Source organism: Cynocephalus volans, chromosome 5, assembly GCF_027409185.1.
Source record: "Cynocephalus volans isolate mCynVol1 chromosome 5, mCynVol1.pri, whole genome shotgun sequence".
NCBI classification, from domain to species: Eukaryota; Metazoa; Chordata; class Mammalia; order Dermoptera; family Cynocephalidae; genus Cynocephalus; species Cynocephalus volans.
Genome location: NC_084464.1, coordinates 156,957,297 through 156,974,208, shown reverse-complemented (window position 1 = coordinate 156,974,208; position 16,912 = coordinate 156,957,297). Strand labels below are relative to the sequence as shown.

The following is a 16,912-nucleotide window of genomic DNA, read 5'->3' as shown; positions in this document are numbered from 1 at the left end:
TTGTGCAAATACAAGATTTTGTGTACAATTATTAACACTGACAAAATAAGCTTTGTAGAAATAATCAGTGAAATCTTCATCAAAAACATTATTAGGAAATATATTATAGAAACAATAAAGAATACAAGTCATCTAGATTTATATTTGCTTAAACTTTGAAAGTACATTTAATTAGAAAATATGTTAATGCTCCCACTTCTACAAGGGAGTAGAAGAGAGGGTTCATTAGCTTTATAGATATTATGTGTTCAAGAAGCAACAACAACAAAAAAGAGGTTTTCATAATCTTCAAAACCATTTCAGCTTTATGAATTCAAAGAGTTATTAAAAATGAGTTCATTCATTGGCCCAAGCCCTTTATTTTTTTTTAACTTTTTTTTTTTTATTGAAACAAATGATTATACATGTTTGTGGGATACAGAGTTGAATAATCAGTACCTGTGCACAATATGTGAAAATCAAATCAGGATAATTAGTTTATTCATCATTACAAAACGTAAACATTCTTTGTATCCATCAACCAGTTTCTTGCTCCAAGTTCTTTAGTTGAAGATATCTAAGCAATTATAGTTTTCATAACAGTAATACTTTATAATACTAATTAGAATTTATATAGCTGTTATTATCCTTTTGATATCATTCATATAGTTAAGTTTGTATATCTTGAAATTATTTTACTTGAAAATGGGTTACGAGATGAATATAAATTTCCAAATTCAGTACCCACTAATTGTTGAAATTCACTAAAATCTTGATGAAAAATATGATCCTTTAATAGATAGACACCTTGTTGTCCATTTTTTGATAGGTCCAAATTCTTCCACTTATTTACTTCACTAGATTTGGTATTTGGGGAGGACATAATAGCTAAGTAACCATCTATGATGATGTTTTTCTCTTGGCAGGAACGTCGTAAGCAACAGCAGTGGGAAATCGTGCAGAAGCATAAGGAGACGTCACAAAAACTCGCCGCCCGTGCATTTTCACAGCGTTACCTGGCTGACCTTCTCCCGTCTGTTTTTGACAGTCTCAGGAATAGTGGCTACTTTTATGATCCCATTGAAAGAGGTTTGTGGAAATTTTTGTTAGATAAACTCCTTTATAGTCAGCATCCTCTTAATGGTTCATATTTATCTCATGCCCATTTTTACTTTGAATTAGAATCTTTCTGCCTCCGAAACAAAAAAGTCAATTATAGTTGTTTTAAGTAACTGTTGCTAATAAGAGGTGTATCATAAAGGTCCTGAATTTAGGGTATTAGCATTTCTTTATTAAGAGGCAACATTGGATAGTAGAAAGAGATATGGACTTGATGTCAAAAACTTGAGTTTGGGTCCTCGCTTCCTCATTAATTTAGCTTTACCACCTTCAGTTTTCTCATGTGTGAAACAAAGATTTTTTAGGAGTTAAATCATAAAGTATATGAAACTTTGCAGAAACTGTAAAGCACTATGTACACTTCTGTGTAATTAGTTAACTTTTTCTCAGCTGACTTCCTATTTCAATCAAAAGCCTTTTGGTGGCACCTATTGAGGTCATTTATTCATTTCAGTTGGTGCTTACCCTGTTCCAGCACTGTGTTAAGTGCTGGAGATAAAGAAAAAGAAGGAGCCCTAATCTCTACCTTTATGGAGTCCATAGCATATCAGCATTCCCTCAAAGCCCACTCTCAGCTAGTTTAGCCAGTGGAGCGGAGGAGTTGCCACATTCCCACTGCCAAGTCCTTCCTCGGGTGAAAAGCACTTACATTCACAGAGCTTTGTTTGTGGCTCCTGTTTCATTGGCCAGTAGTATTTAGGGGCAGATGTTAGTAATGTTAGTTTTCACTGATTACATATATAATTCAATACATAGGGGTCAGATTACAGACAAATAATATTAGTTTACATTTAAAATGTACTTTCCAATTTACATAGTGCTTTTTATACATGATGTCATTTGATCCTTGCAATAACTCTGTAGGGTAAATAGGGCAGATATACAGTAATTCCCATTTTCAGAAGTAGAAACTGAAGCTCAGAGAAGTTAAATGCCTTGCTCCAAAATACTCAGTCAGTGGAACTGTTCAGGTCTCAAATTGACTTGGAACTCTGACTCCAAGTTCAGTGTTTTTTCTCTGCCACCATCCTACCATCCTGGGTTCTAGGTAGGCCTTTTACTGTTAGTCACAGAGACCAGTAATGTTTTTTTCTGTCATGGACTGCTGAAAAAGTCAGTTATAGATCATTTAAAAGCTTGCACATGAAATTCGTGCCTGAGATTAAATTTATAGTAGTATATATAATATTCTTTCACATTCTCCACTGTCATTCTATTGAAAAATAATAGATACCTGCCCCTGAGAAAGCAATTTTGAAACTAAAATATATGTTTTAATAGACCATGTTTTTTAAGTGCTTACACAGTAGATTTTCATTTCAGATTGAACAAACTTGTTACTAATGGAAACACACAGTTTCTGACCCATTTCTAGATGGCTGCCTTCTCAGACGCCCTCTGACCTGCATCCTCTGAGCTCCCAACGGGGGCATTCTTTTTACTGGCATTGCTCAATCTCAGGTTTGCATTGCATTGGGATTGGAGCTCTCTCAGGTCTCAGTCTACCTGCTGCTTCCTTGATCTGTCTCAGATTGCACCCATGAAGTCAGCAATAAATGCTTTAACTCCAAGAAAGGCCTCATAGTTTTTAAAATTTCACTTCTACTGCAATAGCAAGGAAACCGAACAAAACATATATAGAAAATATAGCAAAAGTTATGCTGTATGAGTCTATTTAACATTGTGTATTAAGAAAATGTTGATGGGTCTGTTACATTAGAGGGAAAGCATATTCTTCCTATCTATAATGATTCATAAAAATCACTTAATGAAACTTATTTCATTACAGATATTGAGATAGGATTCCTTCCATGGCTAATGAATGAAGTTGAAAAAGCCATGGAATACAGCATGGTGGGAAGAACAGTGCTTGACAGTAAGTTCTTTTATTTTATTTAAAACTTATCTCTAAAATTTTCAGTGGAAAGAATAAATCCAAGAAAGATATTAATTTTACAGTTTTAGTATATTAAACTTTCAGTATATTAATTTTTTAAAGGTGCAAATTTTTACCCTCAGTATTATTTTTGGTTCTTCTGTAATTTGTTCAGTATTAATATCTTCTGTCTTTCCTTTATAAATGGCATTCAGTTAAAGCAGAGATATATAATTCATATTCAGTGCATTAAGTGGTACAGAAGTTAAGTATGCTAACTTTTACAAAAGGTTATAATATAGGGAAGGGATAAGGCCTGATGAATATTTTGTACTCATCTGTAAGAAATATAACTACTAAACTATGAAAAATCATAGTAATTTCTGAACATCTAACTTCTCAGTGTTGATTCGTGAGGTCATTGAAAAGAGATTAAATATGTATGAGAGCAAGGAGAACAGAAATCCTTCTCTGAACCCTGAGGATGGTCCTGGAGCAGCAAGAGACCCACTGGGGACTTATGGATTCCTGGAGCAAAGCATGTCGCAGACAGAGAGGCCGTTTTTAGACAGAGACCACCTACAAAGAACACCATCCGAGGGAGGGCCATCCCAAGAAAGGAAGCTGATGGAGGAAGAAGAGCTCTTTGGGCAGGATGAAGAAGCAGAGATGGGGAAATCCTCAGGGAAGGAAGAACTGTCACAATCGAGAGGAGCTTGGGGGCCGTGAAACCAGTCAAGAGCCGAGTCAGCGACGCAAACGATCAGGTACTGCTGCACAAGTCCCTGCAGACTGTAGAAATTAGGCTGTATTTAGTCAGCGTGTCTTTTTGTCTAATGGACTGGGCAGATCAAATGTGATAAACTAATAAATCCAATAAAGAATAAAAAGTTTAATTTAATAGAATATTCAAAAGCTATATTGTAATTCTAATGAGAATTATATTTAATTACTAGCTTCCTATTACCATTGTATGTAACTAGCAAATATATTTTTCCTTAACCCTTCTAATTTTGCGGGTTAGTTCTTTTTTTTCATTAAGTATGATATTTAATATTAGATGTGCTGTCAGCCATTGAGCTTTTCTTCTCCATAGTAAAACTATTTTACTTACTCTACGAAAGAACACTTAAATGTTGTGTTACTGAAAGATACAATGTTCCCTCCCTGCAAGGACCAAAAACTATAGCTCTGTCTGTATACTAAATAAATAGTTACCCCTTTCATCCTCAATATTCAAGTAAGGCTTAAGGATTTCTATGGATTAGTATATGCTGTCATCTATTTTTTCACATTCTTACTATTAAAAAATTTCAGACAATGTTAATAAAGCAAAAGTCCTTGTTTGCCTTCATGCAGTCTCAATCCCCTCCTCAAAGGCAAACCACTGTTATCAGTTACGTGTATACCATCTAGGCCTTTTTCAAGATATTTATATACATACGTGTTCTAACATCTAGAAATCATAGGTTGATTTTTCTTTATATAAACATAAAAGTGTTATTTGCATCTTTCATTTTCTACCTAGCAGTATGTCTTAGATCTTTCAACATTAGTATACATGAATCTATTATCTTTTTTAAATATGGTAAGATATTATGTGTAAGGACGTAGGTTTATAGTATAGGGAATTCACATTTAACTTTTGTATCTGAACCTGTTTGGAGAATTAACCTGCAGTATTGAAAATCACGATTATTTTATCTCCAAAGTCTTGTTAGTCAGGTAGTAACTGAAATCCTCTGAGCCTGCAGGTAGATACGGCCTACTTTTCTCAGGATATGTATGGATGTATAAGCTGTAGTGATTTGTAATACCTTACAAGTATTAACCCATTTACCTTCATTTCTTTTTAAGAAAAATGTAAAAACAATGTACCCATTCTCCCATGTACTATATCATTTTATCATTTAAACCTAATAGCAACTGTCAGAGAGGTATGCATGACAGTATTTATATTTTTATTTTCTAATCGTTAGTTCAGTCAGCCAGCAGACATTAACTGAGTGCCTGCTATGTGTCAGGAACCATGCAGGAGGCTATACATATAGTGGTGGACAGACATGGATACTACATGCATGTATTTTGCAGCCTAGCAGTGGAACTAAATGAAGTAAAAGATGTAAATGAAGAAACGAAGCTCAGGGATTTTAAGTAATTTGCAATAAGTGACAGACCTAGTAAGTAATAGGACTAAAGCTGGAACCCAAATCTTATTCCTAATTTAGTGTACTTTCTCCTAAATAAGCTGATGTCTTTGTGAGGTACAAAGAACAATTTTAAATAAATTATTGCGTTAACAGCATTTTTTTTTTTTTTTAAAGATGACCGGTAAGGGGATCTTAACCCTTGACTTGGTGTTGTCAGCACCACGCTCACCCAGTGAGCTAACTGGCCATCCCTATATGGAATCCGAACCCGTGGCCTTGGTGTTATCAGCACCACACTCTCCCGAGTGAGCCACGGGCTGGCCCGCGTTAACAGCATTTTAAAAATTGGAATTATACCTGTCATCCATTGCTGTGTTAGTTTCATCTTGTTAAACTGTCTTTATGATCATTCTAAAACTTTTAAGATATTGATTTTGGCAAGAAGACAAAAAAAATTTTAATTAGCGTTGTTGCTAGTTATTATTATTAATTTTTAAATGTCTACAACCAAATATCAGAAACTTAAAATGGATTTGAGGTTGATTATCTTCTACAATTCCAATCCTCCTTTCGAATAATTCAGTCTGTTAAACACTTTGCAGATGCTTTGCTAAACATCCAGACCTATGTTCTATAATTCCATAAATTAATTCAGTTTATTAAAATATATGGAAACCTGTAGACCCCACATTGAAACTGGCTAAGCTTAATTGCCATTCTGTTCCTTCCTAGACAGGAACAAAAATAATTGAGAAGTTAGGGCATTGTCCCTATGAGAAAATTTGGAGAGACAGGTTGTATATTATCTGGAGAAAAGAATATTGAATGGAAACTACATTTTTATGAAGTATTTCTTCAAGCACATGATGGATTTTATGGTAAATCAAAAGGCAATATGCTTAGGTTCCACATGGCTATTAGACTTGTCATAACTGTAGGCAACTCTGCAAATGGGTGGGATACATAAAAATCTTCAAATTGTCATTGACTTTGCCCACATTTGCTAATGTTCTTCTCATGAATTCTGTTCCTTTCCTTTGTTTCAACTAACACTAAGCTAACAGAAGTTAAATAATAATAAAATGAATTATGTAATAAATATATAGAGATTGCTATCCCTGACATAAATTCCCATATTACTAAACTAGATCAGAGAGGTAGACTGTAATTTTCTCTAGTGTAGACATCATTGCATTTGAGCCATCTGAGGTGTATTGGCATGGCCTGTGACATCACTCCAAGCAGCACAGGGTGGAGATTGAACGCATGGACTCAAAAGCCACAGCACCTGGGCTGGAATCCTTACCTACAAGGAGATAGTCTTCACCACGCAGAAAGTGGTTTGACTTTCTCAAAGCTTTTTTTTTTTTTTTTTTTAACTAGGAAAAAGAACTGGTTTTTCATTTGAAAAACATATGGAAGGATGGGGAACCTGCAAAAAAGTACTTGGAGCTTATAACTTCTTTAAAAGTCATGGTGGGAGTCATAGTGGGGAAGTGGCATTTTGCATGTTATATCAAACTGTTATGGTAACATATCCATCAAAATGTTAATGGTATTCTATCCTAGAAGAGTTTTGTTTTTTTATGTTGTTCAAACACTTTTACCACATCAGCTAAATTTTTTCATCTGTAGTCTTAATTTTCATATGTTTACTTACTATGTAAAATTTGATATATTCTGCTCTACTCTTTTATTTATAGGTGAATCAGAGAAGGTATAAATATTCTATAGCTCAATAGCTATGGCTGTTTATCTCAATTTATTTAGCATAAAGGCATTTAACATTTAAATAATTTTAAAACCTTTTAGAAAACAGAGTTCAAAACAAATTTTTGATCACTGTATTCTTTCATGATTTTTATAAATATGAACATTTGTATTTGTGATAATTTATATGTTATATTCTAACATTTTAGATTATATTAATACTCATATTTACCTCTAGGTGTCAGGAAAACCCTAAGGTAAAGTTAGGGTTTTGCTCCAACTTCACACATTATTTAATAACCATAAGAGACCTTGGTAGGCAAAGAGTTCAAAATGTATTGTATTCCTTGGAGACCCCAGACTCCCACTGAATATTTTATCTTGTCCTAAAGTTATCTTCCAGCTCTGTGGGGGTGCCAGACCCTTAAAATGTTCATTTTAGAGTGGATCTTAGCTGTCATATACTAAAGTCTTCTATCAGTTCACAATGGTTAACAGCTGGTCATTTAGCCTTTGTTTAATCACTTTAAGGATGAGGAGGCTTTCACTTTATGAGCTGCTCTAAACAGCTATTATATCTTATTTAGTTTTGTCTCTCCAGGCCTGGGCTATGGTAAATGCTTAGTCAATTACATTGTCAGACAGTTCTCATTATTAGAAATTTCTTTTATACTGAATCAAAAGACAGAAGAATTTTATTACCATATCAGCCCTATCATGTACCCCAATAAGTCCTTTTCTTTTTTTCCAAGTTTTTCTTTTTCCCAGTGAAGCATCACCACTCTTCCCAATTATTCTTCATATGGCATAGTTTAGAACTTCCCCCACTCTCCATCCTGATGACTATTACCTTGAAACTTTTGCTTGGTCAAAGTTACTCTCAAAACATGACTCCCAGAATTAGCTGTACTAATGTAGATGTAATCTGACTCAGCAAAGAGCACTGTGGTACTGTTATGTCCCATGATTTGGACATCACCAATTCACTTCTTCTAAACTCAGTTATCTAAAAATTATACCTTTCAGAACGTAGGAAAGAAAAAGCCAAAATCACTTTTGAGCAGTCACGTCATAAAATCCACACACTTTGCAGTGGACCCTCCAAGCCTACTCTAACATTTTGCTAACCAACTTGGCTATTTGATTATTAACCCCACAGCATGTTAGATGTAATATATTAACAAGGGGAGAGGGTCTGCTATGGGAAGACCCGTGGAGCTCACATTTATAAGAGAAAAGACAGAAAAATATCAGGAAAAAGTAGATAACTCAAAAAGTACAGCATTGTGGGACTAAAATTGAATACCCTTCAGCAGGTCCAGAATATATCATTCTATTAAAACACAGCACAGAAATTAATGCATATGGAAGATGCACTTCTGGCATGGTGGAAGAAGGACCTCTGAAAATCTGCTTCTTCATAAAAGCAATAGGAACACAGACAAAAATTACTAAAATCAACATTTTCAGATCTCTGCAAATTAACCAAAGGCTTGCAACAATGAGGAGCATTTATTAAAGAAAAATGGTTGGACTTCAGTAACTATAGTAAGCTTCATGACATTTTAACTTGCCCTATTTCCATTCTGTTCTTCCCAGATCCACAGTAGCCTTGAAAACCAACAGACTCAGAACCACAGTAACTGGCCTAGCAGCCTCTAAAGGGAGCAGAATAGGCTTGGTGCCCTCTCCTGCCCCAAAAAGCCACATCCCCAATTGTCACTATTTGACCCAGAAGAGCCCATTTACAGGTCTTGTCTTTATTTGACCTGACTCAGAGCTTGCTCAGTGAGGAAAGTCCTAACACCAAGCATTAGTGGAGGGTTTTGGGAGGGGGATTTTTGTTTTTTTTTAAAGCAATTGTTTAACATCACAGCTGCATGAGGTGGAGATGCCAGTTGGAGCAAATAAGAGGCTGGCAAAAAAAACCAAAAACTTCAAAATCTTGGAAATAAGATGTCCATAGGGGACTTTGAAAAACTTTGACATATTCCTAGGAATCTATGTATAAGGTGTGTAGGACTGTGTGTGTGCCCAGGAAGGCCCTGAGAAGGCTTGCATCTCTCATCTCTGACTGATCTTGAGGCTCTGTACAAGCAGGCATTGAAGGCTAAGGCAGAGTTATACACTGCCAAAATATTGGAGGCATGCCTCAACACATACAGAGCCCCTCAGCAAACGGTGGAAGGCCACTGGTCTTTTAAGGAAATTTCTGTCTAATCATTACCTGGCCACTAAGCTAAATGAGCAGAGACTTCAGTGGTCACACAACAAAGAATACAAATTTTACAGAATTTTTCCAGGAAAGTCATTAAAGAGCAACAACAACAAAAAGCAATAAAAAACCCAGGTTAGAGGGGTGGGACAAGAATCTAACTTCCAGAGTTACTATAATTATTTTAAATGTCCAATTTTCATTTAAAAAAAAATAAGACATGCAAAAAACAGGAAAGTATAGTCCAAGCAGAATTTTTTTTAAAAAAATGCAATCAATAGAAAATGTTCCTGTGACTCTCCTACATTGCTGGTGGGAATGTAAATTGGTAGAGCCATTGTAAAAACAGTGTGGAATTTCCTCAGAGAACTAAAAATTGAACTATCTTATGACCCAGACATCCCATTACTGTGCATATACCCAAAGAAAATAAAATAAATGTATTACAGAGACACCTGCACTCCTATGTTTATTGCAGCACTATTCATAATAGTCAAGAGATGGAGTCAACCTAAATGCCCATCAACAGATGAATGGACTAAAAAAAAAAACCTGTGGTTTATATACACAATGGAATACTATTCAGCTATTAAAAAAAAAAAAAAAAAAAAAGAAATCCTGTCATTTGCAACAACATGGATGGAACTGGAGAGCATCATGTTAAGTGAAGTGAGCCAGACACAGAAAGACAAATACTTTATGATCTCACTCACGTGTAATCTTAAAAAAAAGAAAAAAGTGGTCCTCATAGAAGGGAAGTGGTGGAGTGGTGGGTTAACTGGTACAAAGCTATGCTATCTACCCTATGTGAATGAATGTACAGTATATGAATGTATTGAAACAGCACACTGTACCTCAAAGAATGAAAGAAACCATGTCTACAGAGTTAAAGTATGAGAATGATGTCTCAACAAATAGCAAATATCAACTAAGAGATGAACAAAGAACCAAATAGAAATTCTGGTGTTGAAAGTACAATAACAGAAATGAAAAATTCACTACAGAGCCTCAATATCAGATTTGATCTGGCAGAAGAAAGAATCCATAAAACTGAAGTTAAATTGAGATAATCAACTCTGAGGAACAGAAAGAAAAATGAATGAAGAAAAATGAACAGAGCCTCAGAGACCTGTGGAACACCATCAAGCACATCAGGGTACACATAATGGGAATTCCAGAAGGAGAGGAGAGGAGAAAGAAAGAGGCAGAAAGAATATTTAAAGAGACCAGGAGCAAAAGCTTACTAAATTTGATTTTTAAAATGTTGATCTTCACATCCGAGAAGCTTAACAAACTCCAAGTAGGATAAACTCAAGAGATCCACAACCAGACACATCATAGTCAAACTGTCAAGGGACAAAGACAAATAGAATCTTGAAAGCAGCAAGACAATCACAACTCATTCTATACAGGAGCTTCTCAAGAAGATTAACAGCTGACTTCTTTTCAGACACCATGGAGGCCAGAAGGCAATGGGAAGATATATTCAAAGTTCTAAAAGAGAAAAGCTGCCATTCAAGAATTCTATATCCAACAAATTTGTCCTTAAAAATAAAGAAGGTAAGACATCCCCAGATAATCAAAAACTGAGGGAACTTGTTGACCTACCCTATAAGAAATACTAAAGGGATACTTTCATGCTGAAATGAAAGGATGCTAGACAGTAACTCAAATCCACATGAAATAAAAACCACCAATAAAGACCATATACAAGTGTACTTATATGTATAAAAAGGAAAGTGTAGATGTACTTTTCTTTGTAACTCTTCCCTTGTCATTTAAAAGACAACTGCATCATAAAGCAATAATTATAAAACTGTATTAATGGGATTTAAATGTATAAAGATGTAATTTGTAGGACAGAAATAATACAAAGGAGGGGGAGGGAGCAGAATAATACTAGAGAAAAATTTTTGTATATTATTGAAATTGGTATTAATCTGAAGTAGATTATGTTAAATGAAGATGTTAATTGTAATTCCCAGAGCAACCACTAAGAAAATAACTTTGAAAAAAATAGTAAATGAAACAACAAGGATATTAAAACTGTACACTAGAAGATATCCTTTTAATGCAAAAGAGGGCCATAATGAAGGAATAGAAATACAAAAAATACATAAGACATGTAAAAAGTAAAATGACAGGAAGAAATCCTAACATCAATAATTACATCAAAAGTAAATGGTGTAAACATTCCAACTAAATGGTAACGATTAGCAGAATGAGTTTTCTTTTAAATGACCCAACTATCCAACTATACTATCTATAAGAGATACATTTAGATTCAAAGAAACACATAGGTTGAAAGTGAAAGGCTGGAAAAAGATATGATATGCAAACAGTAACCAAACAAGAGCTGGAGTGGCTATACTAATATCAGATAAAATAGGCTTTAAGACAAAAATTGTTATAAGAAATAACAATATGCATTTTTTCATGAAAGAAGTGTCAGTCCATCAGGAAGATATAACAATTATAAATACAGATGCACCTAACAACGGAGCTTCAAAATACATGAAGCAAAAACTCACAGAATTGAAGAGAGAATTAGACAATTCAAAAACAGTGGTTGGATACTTCAAACCCCCACTTTCAATAATGAATAAAACAACTAAGCAGAAAATAAGAAATAGAAGATGTGAACTGTGTTATAAACTACTTAGACTTAGACATTTATAGAACACTTCATTCAACAACAGAATACACATTCTTCTCAAGTGCATATGGAACATTCTCCAGGATCATGTTAGGCCATAAAATAAGCCTTAATAGACTTAAAAGTATTAAAGCCATACAAGTATATGTGCAATCACAATATATTTAAATTAGAAATCAGTAACAAAAAAAAATTTGGGAAATTCAAAAATATGGGAAAATTAAGTAACACACTCCTAAATAATAAATGGATTAAAAAAGAAATCACAGGGAAATTAGAAAGTAATTTGAAATGGATGAAAACAAAAATACAATATACCAAAACTTATGGATGCAGCTAAAGCCATGCTTAGAGGGAAATTTATAGCTGTAAAGGCCTATATTTAAAAAAGAAGAAAGATCTCAAATTAATAACCTAAACTTCTACCTTAAGAAACTAGAAGAGTGAAATAAACCCAAAACCAGCAGAAGATAAGAAATAATAAAGATTAAAACAGGAATCAGTGAAATAGAGAATAGAAAAATAATAGTGAAAATCAATAAAACCACAAGTTTGGTTTTTTGCAAAGATCAACAAAATTGACAAACCCTTAGCTAAAATGACCAAGAAAAAAAAAGAACATTTAAATTACTAAATTAGGGATGAAAGAGTATATTGCTACCTACCTTACAGTAATAAAAAGAATAAGATTATTATGGGAATATCGTGAACAACTGTATGCCACCAAATTAAATAATCTAGATGAAATGGACAAATTTCTAGAAAGAAACAAATTACCAAAACTGACCCAAGAAGAAATAGAAAACGTGAATAGATCTATAACAAATAAAGAGATTGAATTAATTTTTAAAACTTTCCACAAAGGAAACCCCAGACCCAGATGGCTTCACTGGTGCATTCTAACAAATATTTAAAGAAAAATTAATATCAATTTTTCACAAACATTGGAAAACACAGAAGGAGAGGGAACACTTCCCAATTCATTCTATGAGGTCAGTTTACCCTGATACCAGAATTAGACAAGATACTGATACCACAAGAAAACTACAGATTAATATTCCTTAAAATATAGATGCAAAAATTATTAACAAAATATTAGCAAACTAAATCCAGCAGCATCTAAAAAGGGATATATACCATGACCAAGTGGGATTTATCTCAGGGATGCAAGGTTGTGAAATCCAAAAACCAATCAATATGATATATCATATTAATAGAATAAAGAACAAAAACCACATGATCATCTCAGTAGATGCAGAAACACCATGTGACACAATTCAACACACTTTCATAATAAAAACAGTCAACAAAATTAGGAATAGAAGGGAACTTCCTCAGCCCTATAAAAAGCATCTAGGAAAACCTGACAGCTAATATCATACTTAACTGTAAAAGATTGAGTGATTTTCCCTGCAATCAGGAAAGATGATGTCTGCTCACTACTTCTATTCAACATTGTCCTGGAAGTTCTGATCACAGCACTTAAGCAAGAAAAAGAAATAAAATGCATCCGGGTTGAAAAAGAAAAGTAAAACAATTTCTAGTCATGGAAGGTGTGATCTTGTATGTAGAAATTTTAAGGAATCTACGAAAAGACTATTAGAACTACTAAATGATTTCAGGAAGTTCATAGGCTACGAAATTAATAGTATACAAAAATTATATACCTATATATTAACAATGAACAATCTGAAAGGAAATTAAGAAAACACTCCCATTTACAGTAGCATCAAAAATAATAAAATACCAAATAATAAATTTAACCAAAGAGGTGTAAGACTTATACACCAAAAACCACAGAAAACTCACAGAAGAAATTAAAGACCTAAATAAATGGAAAGACATTGCATGTTCATATCAGGAGATTTATTAGTGTAAAGATGGCAGTACTCCTCAAAGTGACCTACAGATTCAGTGCAATAGCAATCAAAATCCCAACAGTCTTTTTTTCTTTTTTTCTTTTTCTCAGAAATGGAAAAGCCAGTCCTAAAATTCATGTGGAATTGCACAGGAACCTGAATAGCCAAACAATCTTGAAAAAGAAGGACAAAGTTGTAGGACTCACACTTCCCAACTTCATAATTTACTACAAAGCTACAGTAATCAAAACAGTGTGGATGAGGATAGACATACAGATTGATGGAATAGAATCAAGCGTCCAGAAATAAATCCATACATCTGTGGTCAATTGATTTTTGACAGGTGTTCAGAACCATCCAATGGGGCAAGAATAATCTTTTCAAAAAATGGTACTGGGACAGCTGGATATCCACATGCAAAAGAATTAAGTCAAACCCTACTTCACACCATATATAAAAATTAACTCAAAATGGATCATAGACCTAGCTGTAAGAGGTAAAACTTTTAAACTCCTAGAAGAAAATATAGCAGTAAAATTTTCTGACTATAGGTCATGCCATGGTTTCTTATATATGACACCAAAAGCACAAATGATATAAGAAAAAAGAGATAAATTGGATTTCATCAAAAAACAACCCAATTTAAAAATGGGCAAAGGATTTCAAGAGACATTTCTCCAAAGAATTTAAACAAATGGCCAATAAACACATGTAAAATGTTCAACATTAGTCATTAAGGAAATGCAAATCAAAGCCACTTTACACCCACTAAGATGACTAATATAAAAAAGGCAGACAATAGCAGAAATTGGTAAGGATGAGGAAGAATTGGAATATTCATTGCTGATGGGATTGTAAGCTGGTACAGTTACTTCAGAAAACAGTTTGGTAGTTTCTTAAAATCTTAAAGATGAGTTACCATATGTTCCAGTAACTCCCCTCCTAGGTATATCCCCAAGAGAAATGAAAACATGTTCACACAAAAACTTGTACATGAATGTCCATAACAGCATTACTCATAAGAGCCAAAAAAATAAATAAATAAAAGGTGGAAAAAACCTAAATATCCATTAACTGATGGATGGATAAACAAAATATGGTATATCCATACAATGCAATGTTATTTGGCAATAAAAAGAATGAAATATACTGTGTGCTATACCATGGATGAACCCTGAAAACTAATTATGCTAAGTGAATGATGCCAGTCATAAAGATCATATGCTATAGTAAATTAGTGGTTGCCAGAGGCTGTGGGAGGGGGGTGTTGGGGTGTGCCTGCTAATGGGTACAGAGTTTATTTGGGGGGATAATGAAAATGTTCTAAAATTAGATAGTAGTACAATTCTGTGAAAATACTAAAAGCCACTGAATTATGCACTTTAAAAAGTGAGTTTCATTATGTGTAAATTATATCTTCATAAAGCAATTATTAAAAAGTTAATGTTTATAAAGATTATCTTGAATCACTACAAATAAGCAAAATTATACTCTTTGCATTCCATTTAAGACTCACGTGTAGTGCTCTGTGGAAAAAAAATTTAAAGGAGGCCAGACAACTGCACAACGTTGCTATCCACAATAATTCATTCTTCAATCATCCTGGATAGATGAAGTGTTACTCTACTTTTCTGCTCAAAATATATTAGTCCAGTGTTAAGTAATTGAAGGTACCTACTGATAAACTAGTTTTTGCCATCCCATGAAGAGAGTGTCATATATTTTGTCTTTTGATTTGCTGCCCTTTAAAACATTTCTAACTCAGGATGAGGAATGCCGTGAAATTATTTCCAAAGAGCAGATTGCCACCACCTAATAAGTAACCAATATCTAAAAGCTCTCCCCTTTAAAACAACAAAATATTCATTAAAGAAACAGCAAACATGCTAGCTCCTTTTTAACATTCTCCTAGTAGGACTGTTTTTTTGCATATATTCTTTCCTGCCTTAGGGCATATGACTATATTTTAGTCATTTAGGAAATATTTAAATCCACTGGAGAATTCCAACTATCAGAATAGTAATATTAAAATCCTGAAGGAATAAAAAAAATGCACATTAATGTTTTGAGTACTCGAGCTGACCAAGATACAATACCAACTTTTTTACCAATCAGTCCTCTTGCCACATGATTTCAAATCCATTCTACTATGAGTTCACTGAGAGTTCACCAGCAGAATTTCTTCATTTCAATTTGAAAGAATTTTGAGGGCCACCAAAATTCAGCAAGCAATAAAGTGAATGATTTATGACAGGACACTAATCATGTCTGGATTCCAGGCCCCAAAAATGAATAGAAGACCATACAATCACAGCATAGGAAGAAACGTGAAAACCTGTCTAATCCCATGAGTCCCTAAATTTGACTCCATCCACAAAATGTCTTCATCCATCTGAAGCAAAAACTGAAAAATAAAGACAATGCTGTAAGTTTTGCCCATTTAAAGAACTGTCCTTTATTCTGATATTATATTTGGGGTGGGGGTGGTGTGAGAAGTTGAAAGAAAGAAAACAAAGAATAGTTGTTTGGGACTTTTTTTTTCTCACTTATCCATTCTTAAAATTGTTTTTGAAAAGTTACTAGTCTACGAAGTCTAAAAATCTACTAGTATTCATTCATACCTCCCTCATCTTTTGAATAGAACACATATATTAATAATTCCTATTAACTAACAAAAGTTCTTTGTATTGGGGATGAGAGGAGGGGTGGAAAATCTACTTTCAAAAGTATATCCCTTTTGAGATCTATCGATTATTAAAATAGTTTTTATTGTTTATTCCATTATTTTTATTTCATCGAGAATATTTGGAAGTTATTAAAATTATGCAAAAGAAAAAATATCACTAATAATCTCACCATCACAATTTAATAAGAATTATCATCTGTAGTATTTCCTTCCAGTCTTTTTTTATGTGTATGTTTATAATTCCATGCTGTTTTATTTTCTGCTTTTATCATTAAATCTTTTGCATTTCCCCATATTATTCAGTATTCTTTACAAACAATACCCATAGTGCAGTTACTGGTTTAATGATGTTCTGCTGTCGGTCATTGAAGTTTTCCTAATTTTTTACTCTTCTAAAATTATGAATAACATTCTCGATCATAAATTTTTTTAATTAATTCTTGGCATAGATTCCTACAAGTGAGATTACTAGGTCAAATAATTTGAACATTTTTAGGCTCTTGAAACATATTAATGTTAACTGCTTTCTAGAAGATTGTACCACGTTTTTACCCTTCCATCAAGGTCAGTGGAATTTGGATGTTATATTTTTACCTTCACTAATAAATCACATTTCTAGCTAAAAGATAAATAGTAGGAATTTCCACCTCCAGTAATGATAG

The 16,912-nt window shown here is 33.7% G+C and overlaps 1 protein-coding gene across 2 annotated transcripts in view; it reads left to right on the top strand.

Annotated features, from left to right (window-relative positions):
- Nucleotides 1-16,912, top strand: part of RSPH3 (radial spoke head 3) — a 50,430-nt gene that overhangs the window by 20,258 nt on the left and 13,260 nt on the right. Inside the window, exons 6-8 of one of the 2 annotated variants that reach the window (XM_063097632.1) lie at nt 906-1,068; nt 2,888-2,974; nt 3,378-3,741. In XM_063097632.1, coding sequence (XP_062953702.1) covers nt 906-1,068; nt 2,888-2,974; nt 3,378-3,703 — 576 coding nt within the window. In that variant the 3' untranslated portion in view covers nt 3,704-3,741. Of the gene's footprint in view, nt 1-905; nt 1,069-2,887; nt 2,975-3,377; nt 3,846-16,912 lie in introns of those variants that run through there. The other variant, XM_063097633.1, reaches the window with a different exon arrangement.